At 40.4% G+C, this 18,610-nt stretch overlaps 2 protein-coding genes and 1 long non-coding RNA gene across 5 annotated transcripts in view; 1 reads left to right on the top strand and 2 right to left on the bottom strand.

Annotated features, from left to right (window-relative positions):
* Nucleotides 1–1,926, bottom strand: part of LOC106612575 (tyrosine-protein kinase BAZ1B) — a 29,885-nt gene extending 27,959 nt beyond the window's left edge. The window contains exon 1 of one of the 2 annotated variants that reach the window (XM_045724466.1): nucleotides 1,128–1,926. In XM_045724466.1, the coding sequence (XP_045580422.1) occupies nucleotides 1,128–1,246 (119 nt within the window). In that variant the 5' untranslated portion in view covers nucleotides 1,247–1,926. The remainder of the gene's footprint in view (nucleotides 1–1,127) is intronic. The other variant, XM_014213857.2, reaches the window with a different exon arrangement.
* A 420-nt stretch (nucleotides 1,927–2,346) lies between these two features.
* On the top strand, nucleotides 2,347–6,654 carry LOC106612586 (uncharacterized). 2 transcript variants are annotated; one of them, XR_006771148.1, is made up of 4 exons: nucleotides 2,347–5,407; nucleotides 5,682–5,792; nucleotides 5,996–6,122; nucleotides 6,271–6,654. It is a non-coding gene; the product is annotated as an uncharacterized lncRNA (long non-coding RNA). The 2 variants fall into 2 exon arrangements; XR_001330325.2 differs by having other exon boundaries at nucleotides 2,364–5,792; nucleotides 6,271–6,653.
* Nucleotides 6,655–13,038: 6,384 nt separating this feature from the next.
* Nucleotides 13,039–16,099, bottom strand: bcl7b (B-cell CLL/lymphoma 7b). Its single transcript, NM_001140154.1, is given in 6 exon segments — nucleotides 13,039–14,342; nucleotides 14,505–14,608; nucleotides 14,822–14,992; nucleotides 15,231–15,318; nucleotides 15,447–15,522; nucleotides 15,959–16,099. Coding segments are annotated over 6 exon segments (603 nt in total). The 5' UTR covers nucleotides 16,051–16,099; the 3' UTR covers nucleotides 13,039–14,270.
* Between the last annotated feature and the right edge of the window lie 2,511 nt (nucleotides 16,100–18,610).

Genomic DNA, 18,610 nt, shown 5'->3' with positions numbered 1-18,610 from the left:
AACTAAATCTGACAAGTCTTCCTCTCTGTAGGGACTAAGCAATGCGTTAAATCACGTCCTGATATCATTAGGACTTTGGCATCTATAACTAGACGTTAAGCAGTACAAACTTGACTTATTATATTGCACTGACTGACAAAATGCAGAGCACAAAAGTTTTGGGTTGATGATGCTTTGCACTGGAATAGTAGTAGTATTAAGGTTTGTTTACAGGTGGCTCGTAATTTGCTATTTATCAGATACGGTTATTGTACTGTACCTTTAGACTAGACAGACAAAAAGTGGGGATGTTGGCCTAGTGAGTTATGCAGCCTCAAGGAGCAATACATGTCAAACTCACGTGGGGCACCAAAATACTTCTGTATCTATTGGTAGTAAGGCTAGGGGACCTAAAAATAATGCATTGAACTGCATTTTTATTAGACCTCTGAGCAACCTGAACGATGCATTAGTATATCAATCCAGGATGCCAGGCGGCCATGCACCGGCTACACTTGATTGGAAAGCGATTCATGTCACGAACACGTTTGCCTTTTCTTACAAATCATATTACAACCGTTGTATTTCCAACAAGTCAAACTTACCAGTTTGATCTGCAAGTGAAATCCGTCCGATTTGATCATGAGCTAGTGTCAGAACTGACGTGATATAATCTGCTTGTTCTTCAGTCTACCCTGTAAAGTTAGCTAGCCATGCTAGTAAACGCGCCACCGAGACAGCATGACAAACTCAGAGACGGTGAGAATCACCCAAACCAGTTATGCATAGATCAGCTAACGTTAGATAGCGCAATTCTCAGGTAATACTAGTAACGTTAGTAGTACTTAGCTAACGTTACGGTATGTCTAGTTAACTAGTTTTAAAAAGAGAGCACAACTTTGACTACGAAATAACAGTGAGTGACTGTGTGTGCATATTACGATAGGGAAAACAATCCCAAAGAAGCCCAACAAATCCGACATAGCTAACGTTAGCTATTTAGCTAATATTAATATTCAGAAGCTGAACAACATAAAAACACTGACACAAAATGCGATGTTCTGATAAGTGTACATAATGGTTTTGCTTTGACAGTCAGCTAGCTAACTGGCGAACCGAGTCGGCTTTGCCATAATGTGAAAGGATACTCTTTGTTCCTGAAGGCCTCCTTGGTGTGTTCGATGTTGTAGACCTCCTCCTCTGGGCCTGGCGGCTCGGCTAGCGGCTTAACCAGCGGGTAGGGTTTCCGGCCCAGCAGTGGTGCCATCCTGAATACGAAACGGCAGCGATGACGTCTTAAAAAATAAAACTCCTACCACAAAACTACGCAAAATATGACAATATGGCCTTAGCATGTAGTCAAGTATCCAAAAATATTCCAGGAGCATTCAACGTGTAGCATCTAGCTAGCTAACCTAGCAAGTCGGCTAAATCCTCGCTGCAAACAATAACACAGCACTTCTTGCTAGCAGTCAAATCGCATCCTTGTTCTGTTCGCCGGTAGTTGTGTCATTGTTTATCAACACAAACTTTACAAAATGCATTGAACTGTTTAAAAATGTGCAATGATAATGGACTCTTCGGGTAGGCTATCCGGAGAAACTTCTGCTAGCTTGTCCCAAAGGAGGATGGAGAGGAGAGCTGACAGGATTCTCGAACTCGCGGCAACAGCGGAGGTTCTCGTCAGGGGGTCTGGCGCGCTCTCCACTCCGGTCTCCGAAGACTAGCCCTCTTCTCATGGAGCGATTTTTTTTTACCTCGCAGTTTCCGTCCTTGAAAGTTTAAATTGTTCCAATGATAGTAAAGGGTTGTAATAACTTCATTGAAATATGCAAGAGATTAATTACTGTGTTGAAAAAATGGCGGGAGTTTCCGCCCGGCAAAGACTGCACAACAAAACAACTCAGTTTCCCCAGCAGCAAACAGCGTCGTACAGATTTATCCCGCCCCTCTCTCTTTCGATTGGTCTAACAAAGAGCGATCCTATTGGCGCGTTCTAGTTAGTATTTGCATATTTCCGTTAGGAAACGCCTACTCTGTGAAATGCGCGTGTGCAATAACTCAATTCGCCGTTGTACAACTTATAAACAATGCCATTTTTTACAACTTTTGCAAAGGGTACATTTTACTAAACTTAGTTCACTCTGTTTGTAACAGATTTTAGTTTTTGGAACAGAAAACTGTATTGAGATCAAACGTTCAATCGGTGAGATAATTAGCAAAATGTCGGCCAAAATCCATCTCGCTCCATGTCCTCCCATTGCCGGCGACTAGGCTTTCTCTCATCCCCATATTCGGTAGTGAGTGGAAAAGTAAACCGGATGCTTCACATTTATACATCCGGTGAAATACCTGGCTCATTGTTCTATCTGTGACTACAAGCTGGCGAGCTCTATTGTTTCCAACCGTATTTCAAAATGGTGCCCTCCTCTAAAATGAAACGTGATTAAGCCCGTTTCATAGCTAGTATACTTTGATTTGCCGCTGTTGTGTCAACACATTATTTCAAATGTCAAATGACAAGTAATTTTAGACATTTGTCACTACCCGACCTTTAACTAAAACGTATATCATGTTAGGGGCGTGGTTTAGCTACGGGGGATGTACGAATATTAAATAATAAGGCAGTGGGTAATCTCGCTAACTCGTGTTTGCTCTGCCCCCCCCTCCTCGCTTGTTCTGCCCACTATGACTAATTTGTTCCCATTGGAAACGACGGGCTGTGGTCTGTCTTGGGTTAGTTTATAAAAATCTTTGGTGTAGTCCTAAAACCCGGAAATTAGTTACCTATGGTTCGTTCAGCCACATGTTCTAAACCCAGAAGGCCACACATTGCGAGACTTCCGGGAACGCTTGCGAAGCAGACTCGGAAGACCAGACCAAGATGCGAGTCAATTCCTTAAGCAGCTGAACATTTATTACTCAAACCTCCGGAAAGTGTCAAGCTGACACGTTTTTATTTTCGGCAAAACATTTTTTTAAATAGGAGTGCCTTTGAGTTGACAGGTTGCACATGCGCAGTTCGTAGCGAGACGACCGTTAAACCAGATTACGTGTTTTTTGCGCATAAATTTAGCAAGCTAACGTCGCCAGGACATCGCCTACAAGCGTGATCAGGAATTTCTATTGGAGAAGCATTTCAACATATCTTCATACTAAACCATCTTTGGTTCAGCCTTCGTGTGGGAAAAAATGAATGGTGAAAAAATATATATAGGTCTGAGGGCAACACTGGTTTAGGAGATCTTATACGTTTTGTTCTATGACATAACAGCAGTCAGTTAACATGAACTTTATGAATTATGAAGTCTTTATGTGATTGATGTGTTTTTTATTATTACATAAATTCTTCAAAATTCACAAAAAGTTACGTTATCTGATGAAGATTATCTCATAGAACAAAATGTATAAGATCTCCTAAACCTGTGTTTACCACAGACCTTATTTTCAGCATTTATCCAAAAACCTTACAAAAACGGCATTCATTTTCCTCATAGGCTTCCTCCAATGAACCATGCCGTAGTTAGTGCCTACGAAAAGACACCATTACTATTTCTCTCTATGAGGTCTGTGGTAAACACAGGCTTGGGAGATAATCTTCAATCAGTCACTTTTTGTGGATTTTGAAGAATTTATGTAATTTAAAAAACACATATAGCACAAAAAGGCTTCATAATTCATAAAGTTCTTGTTAACTGACTGCTATTATCTCATAGAACAAAACGTATAAAATCTCCTAAACCAGTGTTACCCTCAGACCTTATTTTTGGCCGTTTATTCCAAAACCCTATTCTTTTTCCATTAATCTTTCCTATAGGGATGGCTGAACGAACCTTAGGTAGCTCATTTACGGGTTTTAGGACTTCAAGCTGGCGAGCTCTATTGCAGCCAACTTTAAAGGCGAGTCGAGACTGACTGATCTACAAATCACCTGGCTTGCATCCTAAATAACTACTCAATATTATTTGTAGATCAGTCAGTCACAATTTACCCATGCTACATCATGGTCTTGACGCTCTTGAACACGGCCACTGTCAGTGGAGTATGCAGATGGCACTCTAGACCTTTTAAATATTTTCTTTTATCGGGGACATGTCATCAAAATAATAAATATATTATATTGTAACAGCATGTGGATAGCAGCTTCTGCCATACTGTAAAATTCCATCAGCCACTGTAAATAATGTATCTACAGTGTAAGTACCATAATCAGTTTGTCATAATACTCATAATACTCATAAAACCTAACGGTCAAACTTGGAAATGGTTCCAATCCATTTTCAACCATTCATTTTCCCCATGGGGGATTTTAGAAACATTTCAAGTAAGGGCTATGTTTCGTGTAGGCTTACCCTGATGTGACGTTTTGATAACTGTAAATCTCTCTCAGACAAGGTGACTTTTATCAGAGAGGAAGAGAGAGGCCCAACTCAGTGGAAAATCTGTCTCTGCAGGTGGTTGTTTTTTCATTGTTTTGCCCACCAAGTAAGGAGTTTTTGTATGGAGGTCAATAAAAGAGTGTCGAATTAGCTCAACAACAAAAATAATGGTTATTTTCTACGTGAGATTTATTTGATCTAATAAAAGTTTTGTAATGCTTAAGTTGTTACGAGTGTACTGATATAGGTAGGACACGTGACATCCCGGCATCTTTGAGAAGAAAAAAAAACACTTTCTATTGGAGTTGTCTCGAGATGGCTATGCATATTCATGTCATGAGGCTAGTGGCATAGCATTTCTCTCCATTGAATACTGGAGGTTGACGTCAACAACCCTCATCGAATATTTAAAAAAAAACATTACAATAATAAGATGTATACACCAATCCAAAGAAAGGATAGGCGGGACCTAGACAGCCCGCCATGCCGCTTTGTGGACAACGACTCCCATTGTTAGGACGGAGACACCTGTATCTTGTCAGTATATCCAAAATCTTGGATTTTATCAATATATAAACCTGTAGTTAACTAACTAGCTAACTTAGATGGTGAAGCTAGGTGTTCTGGATAATGTTTGTTTGTGTCTGTGTGTGAGGGATGGGTAGCCTACTTCAAGTACTTATTGACTTGCAGCTGCCCTAGCTGGCAGTATTATTTTGGTCTGGCTTTTTGTGAGGTTTCAGAGATGGACTGATTGATTATCATCCTCTCTTGAGTCAACAGTGTGCTTACTTTACTACAGGAATACATTGATCTGTTTGCTGTTACCCTCTGGACAGCAGATCATTAGTATAGCTAGTAGGCATGGTTATGTAACCTTATTTAGTCCTACCTGCTATGGTGGGTTTTAAATAAATTGGTATTCACACGTCTGTTTGATTTTTGGTAAAATTACTGTCATGTTATTGATGCCAAATTGCAAACCTTATTTGAACCTTTTCTATTCCAGAACCAATGTGTGTGCCTGAGTCTTATCACCTCTCAACTAGGTAATCTGTTTAAACCTGGAACACTGTGCTTCTGCTTTGGTCTGTTTCGGTCATTGCAGGAAGTCCTGAAGAGCAGGAGTGTGTGAACGGTTTTGTCCCAGCTCAGCTCTAACACCTGACTTAAATAATCATCATAACGAATCACTGCGATAGGCCTTGATTTGTAATCAGTTATAAGCTGGGCTGGAACAAAAGTGTATACTGTACACACTCCTGCTATTCATATCTGGAGCCGTCCACCCCTTTAAGTCATTATTCTGTACTATGGGTACAGCTGAACTTGTTGACTGATACCAAGGCGGCGGATGTTAAGAAGAAGGGAGTAGCTGCGGACCAGAAGACTGCAGCAAAGGCAGCACTGGTCCACACCTGCCCTGTCTGTCAGGTGAGTAGTATTGGTTGGTACTGTATGTGCTTTTAGGTTACTCTCTATGTGTAGGCTATTGTACTGGCCTGTGTGGTACAGTCTTTCATTTTTTTTGTAGTTTGTTGCATCGTATTGCTTAGTTTATAATTTGTGTTGACTTTGAATAAAATCTAAGCCACAGATTGTTAACTTCCTCCATTTTGTACTTCACCTTTATACAGTAGATGCAGACCCAAAGACATTCAAGTAGCACTTTGAGAGAAAGCATTCCAAGTCTCCAATGGTCCCAGTACTGGTTGATGTGCAGGTCTAAGTGACCACACACACTGAAATGGACCTACAGCTGGGGTAAGATTCTTCCATCATTCACACATAGACATAGTGTAAAGCACCAGGTTGTAAACAAAACGCTGTCCTCATTGCTTAAATTGTATTGTGTATGGCTCAATTTGTGGAAATCCTGTGATCACTCATCGTCTTTAATTTTGTGATTCAGAGACACACGATGACCACGATTTGAATGACATTGAGGGACACGCTGAGACCCCGAGTATGACTGGACATTGGCCGGATATTTGTGACAATGATTTAAAAGGGGTGTAGAAGCACACCAGAACCCCATTTTATGTTTATTCCAAAGCCAACCATCCCTCTACCTACCCCTTATTCCACACTGCCTTTTATGCCCCATGGTCCCTCAACTTCAGACACTTTGGAACTCTCCATCTTATCTCTATAAACCCACCCTACCGTCACCCATTTTCTCTATGCTGCTTCCTTAATTTTATATATATATATATATTTTTATATCCGAAACATACAATATACTTGCAGTGAAGCCGCTCAACAACTACATCATACCAGTCATCCAACAGACTCCCATTCAGAGCGACTCACAGAAGCATCCAGGGTCAATGCCCTGTTCAAGGGCATGTTGACAGATTTCCCACCAGGCCAAAAAACTGAACCCGATCCCCCCCACAGTTCCCCAATAGCTGTCCCTCAACCATTCTAGACCCCTCCCACAGTCCCCCCCCCCAACCCGAATAAAAATAAAAAATACAATTAATTCCATTCCCCACCACCAAGAACCCCTCAATGCACCAACAACCAAGAGAATGAACGAACTAAAGAGAGAAAAAAGAAAAACACAGAAGAAAACAGCAAACAACAATGCATCAAGGACAACTGAAATCATAACAGCAATGCCAACTGTATATGTTTGTGTGCATGTCTGGCACTATTACATTTATGTGTGTGTTCTTGTATGCGTTTATTTTAATGAGAGTGTGTGTATATGCATGTGTACAAACACCTGCACGGCATCAGCCTCAGGCAAACCGGCATTAGTTGCTTCCTTAACTTGTTATTCTTCTGATTTGATAGCATCTAGACTCCGTAACACGTTTAAAAGTTTTGTGGTGTACTGTTTTTGCTACTTTTTTTCACCTGTGTAAAGCTGTCCTGCGTATTCTGAGGTTCAGACTGAATGCAAAGGTAAATTGACAGCAGCAACATTCAATTGACAAGATGGGTGTTGATATAGCTGTGTTTAGGCATGGCTTCCTTGTTTTGTTTCTCATTCTACTGGAGTTGATCTAGTATTTTATAATAAACCTACCTTACACATCCAGTTGTTTCTCCATTTGTAACTCCCCACCAAAAATCACAATATGCTGTTTTACATGTTGTGTTATTTGTGCTGGTGTAATTCCTAAAATGGAAAATCAGAAGAATCTGTGGCTCTCTGATTGTAATAATAGTTCATATGGTGCTCTGCGACGTCCCAGGTTTGTAGCATTGATTAATACATCATTTAATCTTTACTTCAAGTCAGATGTTTATACAGTATGTTATGTATGAAAGGCATACTGTACGTATGCATTGTTTACAATTTTGATTTCTTTAAAACAATGTCATTGTTGGAGTTCAGGTGTTTGACGTGATTGATGGGAGACTAGGAGCATTCTTGTCAAATAAATATGCTCAGTAATTCCTGATTATGTTTAAATTCTGCAAAAAGTTGATCTGGCTTTGAATCGGCAAGACTTAACAGAACATGTCCACAAGTTAGTTTTGAATTGCTTTAATACAGACGTGCATTCTGACAACATGAATTTAAATAGATTTCTCTTCATTCATTTAGTTGGCAGGAATGATAAAGGATTAAATATAGACCTCCACTGGCTGAAGGAGAAGAGGATCTGGTAAAATAAGGGTATGTTGCTAGCATCATTTAGGTAGCTAGCTTCTTTGCAAAAAAAATAGCCTAGTATTCATGGCACATTGTAAATATCTGACGCTACTAGGATAGTATTCTGTACAAGACCAAATGCATAAATAAGACAAATATTAATTAAATAAAATATCTAACAGTAAATGAAAAGGTTCAATATTTCTTTTGTTTTGGGTAGGAGCTAGTAATGAAGTGCAGGAGCTTGTAGGGATTTGTAGTCTTGCATGATTATTAGCATTTTCAAATCAGAGTAAATAGAGCGGAATATAAAATGCCCTATGGGGAAAAATGAATGGTGAAAAAAAAGGTTTGGAACCATTTCCATGTTTGACCGCTAGGTTTTATGGGTATTATGATGCATCCACTGTGGGGCTCTGTTGCTTGAGTGGGTTGGGCCCCTCCAGAAAAAGAAAGAAACATGTTTTTTTATACATCATTTCCCTTTACATTTAGTATCCCTATCTGAAGACATATTGTATGCATTAGAATTTTGAAAAGTCACCTTATTCCCCTATAATCCACTTTTGGTTATATTTTGAGTGAACTATTCCTTTACATTCAATTACAAGCAAATAAATATGTCTTATGATTGAAATGTGTAGTATGACAGGGAAATTGTATTATTTACAAATAATGAAAACACTAAAATCGCGTTTTTACAATAATTTATACTGAAATAAAATTATTCCTATGCAGGTATTCCCAAACAATTTTTTTCTTCTTCACCGTTTCAAACAGTCCATTTAGATTTTCCAACTGGTGATTTTTGTTTCTCGCCTGAGTAGCCTCGTTTCACTGCCAAAAATAAAATTCAACTATCTAGTGTTCAGCGAAATAACAACACAATGTCAAATACAGGTAGCCTAGTCAAATAATTAACATCCAATCACATTAACCATTACCCTCTCGCGGGAATTCCACTAACAGTCCGTATGTAGCCAAACGTAGCTGCTGCTCATTCCGTTTGCTTGAAAATTGATTAACGGTTAAAAAAAAGTAAGGCCCGCGTCCATAGAGACACATACAGTGAGGGAAAAAGTATTTGATCCCCTGCTGATTTTGTACGTTTGCCCACTGACAAAGAAATGATCAGTCTATAATTTTAATGGTAGGTTTATTTGAACAGTGAGAGACAGAATAACAACAAAAAAATCCAGAAAAACTCATGTCAAAAATGTTATAAATTGATTTGCATTTTAATGAGGGAAATAAGTATTTGACCCCTCTGCAAAACATGACTTAGTACTTGGTGGCAAAACCCTTGTTGGCAATCACAGAGGTCAGACGTTTCTTGCAGTTGGCCACCAGGTTTGCACACATCTCAGGAGGGATTTTGTCCCACTCCTCTTTGCAGATCTTCTCCAAGTCATTAAGGTTTCGAGGCTGACGTTTGGCAACTCGAACCTTCAGCTCCCTCCACAGATTTTCTATGGGATTAAGGTCTGGAGACTGGCTAGGCCACTCCAGGACCTTAATGTGCTTCTTCTTGAGCCACTCCTTTGTTGCCTTAGCCGTGTGTTTTGGGTCATTGTCATGCTGGAATACCCATCCACGACCCATTTTCAATGCCCTGGCTGTGGGAAGGAGGTTCTCACCCAAGATTTGACGGTACATGGCCCCGTCCATCGTCCCTTTGATGCGGTGAAGTTGTCCTGTCCCCTTAGCAGAAAAACACCCCCAAAGCATAATGTTTCCACCTCCATGTTTGACGGTGGGGATAGTGTTCTTGGGGTCATAGGCAGCATTCCTCTTCCTCCAAACACGGCGAGTTGAGTTGATGCCAAAGAGCTCCATTTTGGTCTCATCTGACCACAACACGTTCACCCAGTTGTCCTTTGAATCATTCAGATGTTCATTGGTAAACTTCAGACGGGCATGTATATGTGCTTTGACAAGATCCTCCCGTGTAGTTCTGGGCTGATTCCTCACCGTTCTCATGAATATTGCAACTCCACGAGGTGAGATCTTGCATGGAGCCCCAGGCCGAGGGAGATTGACAGTTCTTTTGTGTTTCTTCCATTTGCGAATAATCGCACCAACTGTTGTCACCTTCTCACCAAGCTGCTTGGTGATGGTCTTGTAGCCCATTCCAGCCTTGTGTAGGTCTACAATCTTGTCCCTGACATCCTTGGAGAGCTCTTTGGTCTTGGTCATGGTGGAGAGTTTGGAATCTGATTGATTGATTGCTTCTGTGGACAGGTGTCTTTTATACAGGTAACAAACTGAGATTAGGAGCACTCCCTTTAAGTGTGTGCTCCTAATCTCAGCTCGTTACCTGTATAAAAGACACCTGGGAGCCAGAAATCTTTCTGATTGAGAGGGGGTCAAATACTTATTTCCCTCATTAAAATAAAAATCAATTTATAACATTTTTGACATGCGTTTTTCTGGATTTTTTTGTTGTTATTCTGTCTCTCACTGTTCAAATAAACCTACCATTAAAATTATAGACTGATAATTTCTTTGTCAGTGTGCAAACGTACAAAATCAGCAGGGGATCAAATACTTTTTTCCCTCACTGTACCAGCTCTACTGGTAGTACTGCTACTATCAGCAGTACGACACCTGCACCTGTCGACAACACAAGTTGTTCTGCTTCCACGAGCACATCCAATGCTAGCATCAGTAATTCTACATTTGTTGTTAGCCCAGCAAGCACGGACACTGACAGTTGTGAATCTGATGCAGCCGAAGAGCTTCTGCCCCCTTACCCGGGAAAGCACCGAACAACAGACAGGGACGTTGGACCATCAAAGAGGCGCAAATATGATGAGAACTACATTGATTTGAGGTTCACTTATATTGGGAGTAGTGCCTTTCCTCGGCCACAGTGTATTATATGTGCAAAAGTACTATCTCACAACTTAATGAAACCTTCACTCTTTTTAGAAACAAGACATGCCAATTTGAAAAATAAGCCACAGGAGTTTTCTGAGCGAGAATGAAGACGACTTACGTGTAGTAAGACATGTATAAAAGCAACAGATACCATTAATAAGAAGGGGCTAGAAGTGTCTTATAAATTACCAAGTGGCTAGGACAGGCAAGCCCCATACTATTGTGCAGGATTTAATTATTCCTGCTACCGCGGATATGGTTGGGACAATGCTGGGGGAAAAGGACAAAAAAAACGACAGACAATGCCTCCATCAAACAACACCGTTTCACGACACATCAGTGACATGGCAGGAGATGTTTTGAAACAATTACGGCTTTGCATACAAGCCAGTGAATTCTATGCATTACAGCTGGATGAGTCAACAGACGTGGCGGGCCTGGCACAGCTCCTGGTATATGGGGGTTCAATTAAGGAAGACATCCTCTTCTGCAAACCACTGGAAACCAGCACAACAGGAGAGGATATTTTTAAAGTACTGGACAGCTTTGTGACATCAAATGGACTTTGGTGGTCAAGATGTGTTGGTATCTGTACTGATGGTGCAAAAGCCATGACAGGGAGACATAGTGGAGTGGTAACGCACGTGCAAGTAGTTGCTCCCGACGCTACTTGGGTACACTGCAGCATCCACCGAAAGGCTCTTGCTGCCAAGGGAATGCCTGACAGCTTGAAAGACGTTTTGGACACTACAGTGAAAATGGTTAACTTTGTTAAAGCAAGGCCCCTGAACTCTGTTGTATTTTCTGCATTATGTAATGATATGGGCAGCGACCGTGTGACGCTTTTACAACATACAGAAGTGCGCTGGTTATTAAGGGGAAAAGTATTGACACGTTTTTTTAAATTGAGAGACGAGCTTAAAGTTTTCTTTACTGACCATAATTTTAACTTGTCTAACCGCTTGCATGACGAGTTTCTCACACGACTGGCCTTTCTGGGTGATGTTTTTTCTCTCGACTGAATGATCTTAATCTAGGATTACAGGGACTCGCCGCAACTATATTCAATGTGCGGGACAGAATTGAGGCTATGATTAAGAAGTTGGAAGTCTTCTCTGTCTGCATCAACAAGTACAACACACAGGTCTTTCCATCATTGTATGATTTTTTTGTGTGCAAGTGAACTCAAGATTACGGACAATGTCAAATGTGATATATCGAAGCACCTGAGTGAGCTGGGTGCGTAATTATGCAGGTACAAACAACTAGATTTGTTATCCCTTTCATACCCTGCCTCCAGTCCACTTACCGATATCTGAACAAGACAGCCTCATCAAAATTGCAACAAGCGGTTCTGTGAAAATGGAATTTAATCAGAAGCTACTGCCAGATTTCTGGATTGGGCTGCGCTCAGAGTATCCTGCCTTGGCAAATCGCGCTGTTAAGACACCGATGCCCTTTGCAACCACCTACCTATGTGAGAGTGAATTCTCGGCCAACTCTCTCCAATACAACCCAACATTGCAGTTTTGCGCATCCTTTCAAGCACACCCTTCTCATTAACCTGTGGTGAGTTATTCACAATTTTTGATGAACAAATAAGGTTTTATATGTAAGATGGCTAAGAGCAAAATTATAGATTATTATTTGTGCCCTGGTCCTATAAGAGCTTTCTTTGTCACTTCCCACAAGCCAGGTTGTGACAAATACTCAGTCATTCTTATGTTTAATAAATGTATCATATGTGTGTGTGGCAGGCTTACAATGGTGGCAAAAAACAATATTTGAGAGTGCGGTGACCCTGGTGCTGGAGGGGGTATGCAGCTGGAGTTTGAATGTTTGAAGGGGTACGGCTCTATAAAAAGTTTAGGAACTACTGTCCTATAGTGATGAGTTACTTACTTCCCATGGATTTTAACTTTAAATCAAGAATAATTCTATCATCTCTATCAAGTGTCATGATTTTATTTAATGGACTGCTTAAAAAACCCACAATGCTAAGTCTGGAGACGGATGGCCAGTCACGGCCCAAGCTTTCTATGTCTAAATTGAGGGCCCAAGGCCATGGATTTGCAATCTGATCATTTCCATGAAAGATAAAATGCAACCAAGTCAAGTGGTCATCCTGTGGTGAAAAACATTTTGGACAATTATTTGAGAGTGTGGGAGTCAAAAGATGCAAAAAGAAAACACAATATCAACAACCATATTTTACTATGGAGCAGGGTATATTCCAGCATGTGCATCACTTTTGCAGCAGAAAATTAACACTTGAGAGCATGACCCACCTGACCATAAGAAATAATCTCTGAATTACAATACAAGGTCTTTAACTACTTTTCAACCTCGTTCACCATTCAAACTCATGCTATACCAGTCACATCCAATGGCCTATGAAAATTTAACAAGCAAGATAAGAGTATATCAAAAAGGATAGACATGACAAACAGTTGTCTAATCTTATTTGCAAAGCGAAGTACAAATGTAAAAAAATATTTCAAAAACTTCAGCCCATATTCAATAAAATCCAGTGACCGGAATGAGTTTCCCCTCATACTTCCTGTGCTGCTTGGATAAATGTATTTAACAAAACAGCGCTAACAGTGTGAAACAAAAGAAACTCAACAGAATATTAATTAAGATATGCTCAACTTCATCCCTCAGAATTAACAAACCGATTTGATTGAATAGGGGCCATAATTATTTCAATCTGTGCAATTTCTACGAATAGCATAACATATGAGACACTTGTCTGACAGAAAATAAATATATAGTGTATATTTCAGAGCGATAGGCACTTTTTTTGAGCACGACTATGTACAGTGTAACGCATTAAACGGCTTAAAATTACTTTCAAAGCTGAGAAAGTAAAATTGTATTTTAATAAACAACTTTAAACAATAACTTCAACTTTCTTTTTAAATGTATTCCATTTGTAGTGACTTGATTAACAGAAATGCATATTTTATGATAACGTATGTATAGATAACTGCCAAAATAAAGTAAACACCAACATAAAGTGTCTTAATAGGGCATTGGGCCACCAGGAGCCAGAACAGCTTCAATGCACCTTGGCATAGATTCTACAAGTGTCTGGAAATCTATTGAAGGCAACACCATTCTTCCACAAGAAATTGCATAATTTGGTGTTTTGTCATACTATGGGGGCATATTCATGGTAGCCAAAATAATGGCCATAATAATGGCCTGCCCGGCATTTTTATACATGACCCTAAGCATGATGGGATGTTAATTTCTTAATTAACTCAGGAACTACACCTGGGTGGAAACACCTTCTTTCAATATACTTTGTATCCCTCATTTACTCAAGTGTTTCCATTATTTTGGCAGTTACTCGTATGTCCCATTTGAAGCCTTCAATAGAGTGCATGGGTTGCATGCATGTCCATCCAATCAACTAGTTATCTCAGTACAGATTTTTTTTCAGTGCAAATTTTCTTCAGTGGAGGGGCTCCTGATTCCTCCTCTTCTTCCTGTTAGAAATGTTGGTATTTAAATAAATTGATTGTGGTGATATCTTTAATGTTATTATTAATTAAGAGCTTAAGCAATTACCAATCACAACTTTTTGCATCATTTTTTTTTAACACTAATAAAAATGGTCATATCCTTTATTACTATAGAAAATGACTTACCTCTGTGCATTGAACTCTTACTCGGACACCAAGGGGCAAAACCAGGTCTTCCTTGATCAATGTGGGAGGCTCATCAGCAACTTCATGTGTTGGCTGGGATGGCTCTGCATATAGAGTGAAAGACTGAGTGAAACACTTAAAAAGGCATTGAGCTATTAAGTGTAATATAGCCAACATAGTATACCTCAGTTACAAGAGTGACATAATAGCTAGGGCCCAGAATTTTTCCTAGTCAAGTTACAGGGTCTGGAAAAGCTCCAGGCCCTACATGGGTGGACTGTGCAGTGCGATGGTGTAGTATGCTAAGCCAACTGTACCGTCCACACTCTCCTGGCCCAGCATGGGTGGTAGAGCATCTTCGGCCGTGCGGAGTGTTGTGGTGTGAGGAAGAGGACTGACTGCCTCACTGGGGTGCTGGAAGCTGGAGCTGCTGCTGTCCATTTTGGGCTGGTAGACATCAGACAGGAAACTCTGGTTGCTGCATTCATCTGCGGTGAAAAGAACAGGAGCAGTCTTGAATGCTTTCAGACCAATATCATTTTCAATTGAGGAGGTAAATTTAAATTCCAATTAAAAAGTATGTAAAAGTTTTTATCTGCATTTAGTTTTTATCTGCATTCAGTGAATTTCCATGGAATTGCCCCCAACCCTGTTATATAGAGTATTGCAGTTCTTTAAAACCTGCTCCAAACTGCATGTGCTTCTCACAGTCAGTCAGTGCCTCACCTAGGAAATCCATGGTAGAGCTGGTGTTTTCCAGCACCACATCTTTTAGACCTCGAACCTCTCCAGTTATGGATTTGCTCCGGTATATCTGAAACAGAAAAGGAGCGAGAGAGAGTAAAATAGAGCCAGAGTGGTAAGGTTGTTCCATACACAAACTCATTAAATTCATGAACCATAGGATGGTCTGATGCAGTCATCTATTATTAGATACCAAACCTGTTTAGTGTCTGTCACAGGCACCCACTTGAATATGCGTAGGGATGTGTCTCCCACAGTTACCCACTTCTTCTCCCTGAAAATGAAATGTAATAGAACAGAGAATAGATTTACTACATTCAGTAATAAAAAGCATGAACCAAAGATTCTTCTGATTTACTGGTGGCTATGCACAGGGCTAAGCTATGTGCAAGTGCATTTTTTGCCTAATATTCCTGAACCTCGCCGAGGGAAACTGCTCAGATGGACAACGGATATTTTCAATGTGGGTCACAGTTATATCAGAATGTGTAACGTTGTAACAACATGTGGACAAGTGTAGCCATTTTGACAGACTGTGAACATTTCCGTTAGTCCTGCCCATAGAATTGCCGGGCTTCGGCAGCTTCGTCTCTCCATTGGCTGTTGTGTCAGTCACTCGCCAACCCCTCTAATATTTTCCGAGTGAAGTTTGTCGTGTGGCATTGCAGATGTTTACATTTCATTTACATAATCCCCGCGGTTTTACTTACCATTTACGCACTTTTTCAATTGCTGCCAGCACCTTTTTAATGTCATCTTTAGCACGACTTCGTGTCTCCGCGCGACCTGACCGTCCGGACATCTTTAGTTGTTACTTTTTGGAGATGTCTTTTCTTGCAACTCCAATCTTGCAGTGTGCTTACTCCTCCAATAGGCTAATATTCTCGCGAGGTTTTAACACCCATTCCCTTTTCCTAGTGGTTGGTTTGTCTGTTTTCTTCATCCTCCCCATCATCTTTGAGACGACGTCATCACATTACCATTGACAGTAAAATAATAGGTTGTTGTGATGGATATTATGGATATCTGGATATTTTAACCCCCATAAATGACACAAACGTAATGAATCAAACTGGATATAGTGTTGATTTTACGAAGTTGATTTATAAAGGATTTACAAAATTCACTATCAGATTGAAAGGGTTGATAATCCTTGGGTATGAGAGGAAGTGAGGGGGGTGAATAAACTACAATAGAGAGGGAGTGATTAGATCCAATTATGCACAGCTGGAGCTCCCTCCCTGCCTATCTATCCCTCCCTGCCTACTATATGGCCAAAGATTTTATTTTTATGTCTTGCAGAGGGTAGCACTGGCCAATAAACACTGATATGGCATGCATTTGTAATCTCAGTTCAATTGAGCAAACCAGTGCTTGACTTGGACTGAAATTGGTGCCAGTACTCATTTTGTGTGCCGTTACTGTTTATATTTAGGTGCAGGAACTCTGCAATAGTTTTAAGCCAATATTATATCAGAGGTGCAGGAACTGAAGCAGTAGAACATTTTAGGTGCTGGTACTCAGTTCCGGTGAGCTCCTGCCCAAGTCAAGCATTGGAGTAAAAAAATATTGATTGGCAGGCTCAATCACCAGGGTGAGATATTTTGTGCAAACTTATGTATTCTGATCTTATAGCTATGGCTAATTACCTCAACTAGCTCTAGAAAAGACCCAGAACAGCGTAGCAGCAGAGCTAACCTGGATTCTGTGCTTGATTTAGTTTGAGTGGCACTACGGAACCAACGGGAAAATCCTCCAAACTCAATCAAACACACCTCATTTTACATTTCACCCAGGCAGATCAAATCAAATTGTATTCCTCACTTGCTTTGAAAACAATAGGTGTGGACTAACAGTGAAATGCTTACTTACAGGCCCTTCCCAAAATGCAGAGAGAAAGAAAATAGAGAAATAATAGAAAAGTAAAACGCATAATAACAAAAGTAATAGTAGATACACAATGAGTAATGATAACTTGGCTATATACAAGGGGTACCAGTACCGAGTTGATGTGCAGGGGTACGAGGGCATGGAGGTAGATAGCGTATGTAGATACTGTATACATATAACTAGGAATAAAGTGACACATAGTAAACTGTAGCAGCAGTGTATATGATGAGTCAAAAAGTTAGTGCAAAAAGGGTCAATGCAGACAGTCTAGGTAGCTATTTGGTTTAACTAACTATTTAGCAGTTTTATGGCTTGGGGGTAGAAGCTGTTCAGGGTCCTGTTGGTTCCAGACTTGGTGCATAAGTACCGCTTGCCATGCGGTAGCAGAGAGAACACTATGACTTGGGTGGCTGCAGTCTTTGACCATTTTTAGGGCCTTCCTCTGACACCGCCTGGTATAGAGGTCCTGAATGGCATAGAGCTTGGCCCCAGTGATGTACTGGGCCATACACACAACACTCTGTAGCGTCTTGCAGTCGGATGCCAAGCAATTGCCATACGAAGCGGTAATGCAGCCAGTCAAGATGCTCTCAGTGGTGCAGGTGTAGAACTTTTTGAAGATCTGAGGGCCCATGCATTTAGTTCCTCTGGCTGGCTGGTTTATCTGTGATAGTTTGCAAGCCCTGCCACATCCAATGAGCTTCAGAGCCAGTGATGTAGGATTCGATCTTAGTCCTGTATTGAAGCTTTGCCTGTTTGATAGTTCGTTGAAGGGCGTAGCTGTATTTCTTATAAGCATCCGGGTTAGTGTCCCGCTCCTTGAATTTTTGAAAACCCAAATCTTGCAATTCTGATTCTGTTAGATATTTTTAAGATGATGGACACACACTGTTCACACACACTACTGTCAAAGTACTGTAGAGAAAACCAGCCTCTTGCCAGCTATCAAATATGAGAGGGCCAGCAGAAACCATGGAAATGATCTAATTCAAGGCTCACAGGAGTGGACTGGTGACCTGCAAGCTCCTGTGATCTATATAATAACATATTATAACCATATCCATAAAAACACATATTACACACATATTATTAGACCATATTATAACCACCATATTATTAATTTAGTTCTGGAGATTAATTGTTTACTCTGAATAAAAAATGAATAGGCCACTGGCATTTCTATTATGTAGGCTATTGTAGCAAAAACTCAATTAGACACTGACTGTAGGCCTACAGTCATAACATGGACTTTTCTATATTTACATTATGGTGATAAAGTCTGTACCAACAACCCAAACGCTATCTTGTGCCTTCAATCATGCGTAATTGCGCATCATATCAAAATCAATAATGGTCCCATAATATTGATGTAGATAGGCACCAGCAGAATTCTAGCCAATCGTTGACATTTCTGGGAGGAGTCTGTGACAGTTGCATCTGGGCCATAGAGAATTATAGAGACCTCTAGTGGC

This window comes from Salmo salar, chromosome ssa09 (assembly GCF_905237065.1).
Source record: "Salmo salar chromosome ssa09, Ssal_v3.1, whole genome shotgun sequence".
In the NCBI taxonomy this organism is placed as follows: Eukaryota; Metazoa; Chordata; class Actinopteri; order Salmoniformes; family Salmonidae; genus Salmo; species Salmo salar.
The sequence above is the reverse complement of the archived record's forward strand: the minus strand, read 5'-3'. Positions and strand labels throughout refer to the sequence as shown.